The sequence below is a fragment of the Trachymyrmex cornetzi genome, unplaced genomic scaffold, assembly GCF_001594075.2.
Source record: "Trachymyrmex cornetzi isolate Tcor2-1 unplaced genomic scaffold, Tcor1.1 scaffold282, whole genome shotgun sequence".
In the NCBI taxonomy this organism is placed as follows: Eukaryota; Metazoa; Arthropoda; class Insecta; order Hymenoptera; family Formicidae; genus Trachymyrmex; species Trachymyrmex cornetzi.
In genome coordinates this window covers 313,830-319,516 of record NW_017297505.1, presented here as the reverse complement: position 1 = coordinate 319,516, position 5,687 = coordinate 313,830, and the positions used below count along the sequence as shown (strand labels likewise).

Sequence of the window (5,687 nt, the reverse complement as noted above, 5' to 3'; positions counted from 1 at the left end):
TCATGCATATACATAGTTGCTTCGTACATTATCTTCTAGGTTTATATCATTATTTCAGTGTTTACGATCCATCTACTTTGTAAGATCGTTTACTTATTAAAGTTTCTTAAAATAGTAATTTGTGATGTTTAAAATAACATTTTTTTTCCTCAACCCTCTTGATGCTGTGAAAAGATTTGGGAAATTCAAGTTTCTCAATTGATGTATATTAGCACAGAATTTAATTTTATGATGACGATCGAATTATACATATAACATGTTGGCACTTTCGCTGAAGTGTACTTTGCGCAGAAGCGTACGAACAGTAGGTGGGAGATAACATCAGAAGATAGAAATCCATAAGAAATATAGTAGTAGTGTGATTGTCGAAGCGACCATTGCATATTTACTGGAAACGTGACACAGGATCTATTCGTCTCTTCGATGGTAAATGTTTTCAAATAATTAATTAAGTAAATAGAATTTAAGGAAGATATCGCTGCTTCTTTGCAAGAGAAAAATGACGTACTATCCACATATATATAAAATTGAATACTATCGAGTATACTGATCGAATAACAGGTGTTCGTTATTATTTAGTTCTAGAGCCTCACACAAGTATACATGATATAACAATATCAATTAATTGTAGAAATTACAATACCAAATTAAGTCCTTAATTTAAATACTTATAAATTGTGTGTTAATTCTATATATATGTGTACATAAAACACAGAAAAACTGATTTTGCTGAAATGTCTAAAAATTTAACTACATACACAGATCTAAAAACAATTTTGTTGGATCATCAAAATAATAATTATGTTGACCGTTTAAGGATTAATTATAATGCTGTAATTAGTTTTGATAGTTTAGCAACTGCATAGTTTAAACATCATGTAACTATTTTGATGGTCTAATAAAATTATTTTCAGATCTGCTTCTAGCTAAATTTGAGATTCATTAGTAAAACAGTTCTTTCCTTGTAAATATAATTTAGAATAGCCTTGCCTTATTCGTAAAAATTATGTAAACATTTATGCAAAATTATATTTCGTTATTAAAATTGTCTTTCAAATGTGTAGAAATTAGTACATCTTGTAATCTTGTTATTATTTAATCAAGCAAATTGCTTATTTGAAGTAAGATAATTGCTTATCTAAACTGCTTATTTAAACTGCTTATGTATTTAAAATGAGATAATTGCTTATTTATTTAAAAATAGATAATTGCCTATTTATTTAAAAATAAATAAGTTTGTTGAAATGAATAACTTTCAATAGAAAAGTAGAAATATTTTTCATCGTCTGCAACGCTTTGTTTAGCTAATTTACACATATTTTACAAAGGAAATGGCAATGACTGACGATGTTGTGGGTCTCGCACGAATCGATCCTGTTGACAATCCCGTCGATCTTTTTAGGATATGGCGCGATGAAGCGATAAAATTCCAATTTGGATTGGTAAACGCCTGTTGTCTAGCAACTGTCTCTTCACCGTAAGTATAGCCTAGAAATGTACTCTATCTAATAAAAAAAAATGTAAACTTTTTCTATGTCTCAGAAATTTGAAAGTCAGCTCGAGAAATCTAATCTTACGAGAATTCGATGATAACGGTTTTGTCATTATGACAAATGCGCGCAGCAAAAAAGTCAAAGACATGGTAAATATTAATCTTCTTCTTCTTACATTAAGCCTCTGGGTTGTGTTTACCTCTCTCATATGCTTATGTGCACACTGATTATTTACCCAAACAGAACAATCCATTATGATATCAAAATGGTGTCAAAATGACTCTAAAATGATCATTAAAAGTCATTTTTCAATTATTTCCGATTTATTTTAATATCATTTTGATGTTATCGTGACTTGTTATTCTGCTTGGGTAATTGTCACAAGCATATGGGACTCATAACTTTAATCTACCAGTTCCGAATGGTGGATTTTTCGATACAAGCGTAAATATTTTGATTCCTACCGAGATCGAATCCAGGATTTCTAGTATGATAGATCAATGCGTCTGTCACGCTCATGCTCTTCTAATAATAATAAATATTAATCTTAAAATATTTATTAGAAAAAGTAAAGTTTGACTTCTTTTCCAAATTATTTCTTTAGCGTTTCAAATAAACATAGATTTTAGTGGAAGTTTATAAAGAAAGTTATTTCAAAATAATAATTTTTTTAAATATTAAAAAATAGATTTTCTAGAAAAAATCAAATTAATCAAGAAAGCTGGAAAAGCAACATCCAATACTAAAACAATTTAATTTGCATTTTTAATTAATGCTTAAATTTTTCGAGTAATAAAGATTTTAATTTTACTTTTATTCTTTACAGAATTGTAATTTATATGCTGCTATGTGCTTTTTGTGGAACTATAAGAACGATAAACAACATCATGTCACGCGACAGGCAAGTACCTAGCTTTGGAGTAATCCATGAACTAAATTTTAAATATACCTATACTTATCAAATTTATTTACTCAATCTTTAATATGTTCCATATTTAGACATTTAATAATTTCTTGATGAGTGAAAGTACTTTTACTAATAAGTGAAAATATAAAATGAAAATATTTTTGTCAGTGTAAGAAATACATTTAACGGTTTGTTAGAATAGAAAGTGCTTTAAATTCGAGAAATAATGATTTAGGTGAGGATAGAGGGATTGATGAAAAAACTGGAAAGACCGGCTTGTCAACTTATATATGAGAGAGAGCCGTTGTACTGTAAAATTCGAGCTCACCTATGTCATCAAGACCAACCGGCTGACTGGGACGATTTGAATCGCCGGTATAACGAGATATTAGTACAAAAGGATAACGTTCATACAATGCCGGATCATGTGTAAGTTTCAACTGGATAACTTGTAACGAACATATAAAATCTGACTATTTAAAAAAGCAATATATTTATTACTGATAAAATTAAGATACTGTTTTTTTGTGTTTCTAGCGTAGCATATAAACTAGCACCTGAAATGATGGAATTTTATTACGCACGGGACACACTAATTGCCGATCGAATACAGTATAATAAAAACTACACTATAATAAACAAAAATTGTTGGGAATATCAAAGAATAGCAGCATAATTTTGTATGGCATGTGTATGTGCGTGCGTGCTATATGTTCTCTCAAATTATTTTATTTTTATTAGAGATTATTTAGACTGATTTGGCATTGCTTACTTATAAAATATGAGTTATTACATAATTTTTATATATATAATCGCATTTATAATTCAGATTAGATCTTCACTATTTTGAATTACAAGTAACTTTTACCGAAAAATTTAGAGTTTTATTTTTATCCTCCTCCTCCTCAGTCTTATTGTTCGTGGCCGAGCGTAGTGACTTCTCTCATACATTTTCTACCTCTGGTGCGCATGTTGGTTGTACTGTTATATGGGATGTACTGTTTAATGTCGATTCCGAACGATGATTTTTGTTAAAAAAGTGCTCTTGTCAAAGGTACTCTCAGTGGTTATTGTCTACCGAAAGGAGTTACGAGCGTATGAAAATTTTTCGATTCTACCGAAGATTAAACCCGGGATCTCTGGTATCGCAGACCCATACGCTGTCTGCTACGCCACGCTCGCGCTCTTTTATTTATTTTTTTAGTTTTATACTTGTGATATTATTATATGTATATATACAATTATATTGAATATTAATAATGATATTTCTTTAAGTTAATATATTTATAGTTGTGTTACGTGATTGTCTCTTTCTCAGCAAAATGTGTATTTCTACACATACATATATACTTAATCAATAAAGGAATATAATGCCAATGAGAGCCGACATGTGTGTAATAAAATATAATACATATGTCAATCACCAATTATAGACATTTCGATCACAAGATTTGGTCCTCTTCAGTGTGTCAATAACATTTTTCGGAGTCAATTTAAATCGTTGTGTAAAGATAGAACGAATATAGTTAATGAATCATCGTTAAGCTGTGTTATCCAAATTTAAGAACTTCATAGTCGTCTGTTAATATATAATTTAATATACGATTGGTATCACAAACTCGTTCTCTAAAAGATATCTAAATTTTTTTTTCGTATCACCCGAGATGCCATTAAGTGGGGACAATTATGGGATCGATAGACAGGGTATTATTATTATCGCATCTAACTTTCCATGAGAAAAATTTCCGTTTCATTATTAACATTTTACTTAACAACGGTTATCCCTTAAGGTTAATTTTTGAAAGCATTAAAAAAAGATTACACAATAAATTTGAACAACTCAACAATAATACACAACAAAAAAATAATACTAACAATTTAAATACATTTTTTACTGTATCCTATGTACCATCAATAGCGGAGAAATTTAAGAGATTTTTTTAAAATAACAGCGATACGTTTGACTTACATAGGACTTAATAAACTTAATACCTTTATAACAGCACAAAAGGATAAATTACCTTCACTATTACATTATAATGTGGTCTATAAAATTAATTGTAAAAATTGTGATGCATCCTATGTAGGCCAAACAAAACGGTTCTTGAAAACAAGAATTAATGAACATCGGAGTCACATAAATAGGAATACCATGCAACATTCAGTAATCATAGAACATAGAATAGAGCACAATCACGATTTTAATTGAAATTATATTAAGATATTAAGATTTGTGATGAAGAATAAGGATTTAATAAAAGATTAATTTTTTTTTTTTTTTGAAAGCAATCCATATAAAAAAGCAAAAAAATGGACTGAATTTACAAAACGACAAGGAAATGTTGAATCCGTTATACAATGACTTAATTAAGAAGAAAAAATAATGTTTCCTTGTTTTATAAGCTATAAAATTTATATCGTTGATTTCTAATTTGGTGATTATTTGGTTTATGTTGGTAACTTATTTAGTTGGTTTGTGTGATAAGTTATAATTTTGTATTTCATGTTGGTATTTATTCTTTTTAACATTTATACTTCTAAACAATGCGAATACGAAACGTCCTCTCACACGCTCTCAAGGCATGGTTATAATCACAATAATGGATCATCATTATACTGAGGTGAGTACAAAGTAAGGTTTTTCTATTTGATATAATTAATTTTAATACATTGACTATGAATAGCATTGCAAAAAATTTCAATTATTAACACAATTTTAGTGACTAAATGATGGAATTCTTGTTTGGGTATTTAGCCAAATACAACAAACAACTATGAAGTTCTTAAATTTGGACAACAGCTTAACGATGATTTATTAACTGTATTCGTTCTATCTTTACACAACGATTTAAATTAACTTCTAAGTAACGAAAAATTATTGACACACTGAAGAGGACCGAATCTCGTGGTCGAAACGTCTGTAATTCGTGATTGACATATATATTATATTTAATTACACATGTATAACTATGTTGGCTCTCATTGTCATTATATTCCTTTATTGATTTAATCTTTGGAGCCTTTTTCAATTTTTAATTGATATATACTTAATACAATACATTTCTAATTGCTTAATATTTTGCGATTGTGCATAAAGATATTCCATTACATTAAATAAATCAATTACTTTCCGTAATTGTTTACAAACTTTTAAGCTAAAATTATAAATTAGAATTGTAATTAGCAAGAATTTAAAGATCGATTTGAAATCTTCCCGCCAATATAACGGTATATAAAGCGCTCGATACTCAACCATTCAAGCGTCCAATGATATAGCAGCAATCCTC

General features: G+C 28.8%; 1 protein-coding gene across 1 annotated transcript; it reads left to right on the top strand.

Moving 5' to 3' along the window:
- Positions 1 to 290: 290 nt before the first annotated feature.
- On the top strand, positions 291 to 3,076 carry LOC108762235 (pyridoxine/pyridoxamine 5'-phosphate oxidase). The gene is made up of 6 exons (XM_018509144.1): positions 291 to 426; positions 1,329 to 1,477; positions 1,543 to 1,642; positions 2,320 to 2,394; positions 2,636 to 2,829; positions 2,938 to 3,076. Exons 1-6 carry the CDS (start codon positions 424 to 426, stop codon positions 3,074 to 3,076), a joined length of 660 nt encoding a protein of 219 aa, XP_018364646.1. The 5' UTR covers positions 291 to 423.
- The last annotated feature ends 2,611 nt before the right edge of the window (positions 3,077 to 5,687 follow it).

Bases quoted from the DNA above. Each gene is read 5' to 3' on its own strand.
- LOC108762235 (XM_018509144.1), top strand. The intron at 1,643-2,319 runs GTAAATATTAAT...TATTCTTTACAG, and splicing joins GCAAAAAAGTCAAAGACATG to AATTGTAATTTATATGCTGC. The intron at 2,395-2,635 runs GCAAGTACCTAG...ATAATGATTTAG, and splicing joins AACATCATGTCACGCGACAG to GTGAGGATAGAGGGATTGAT.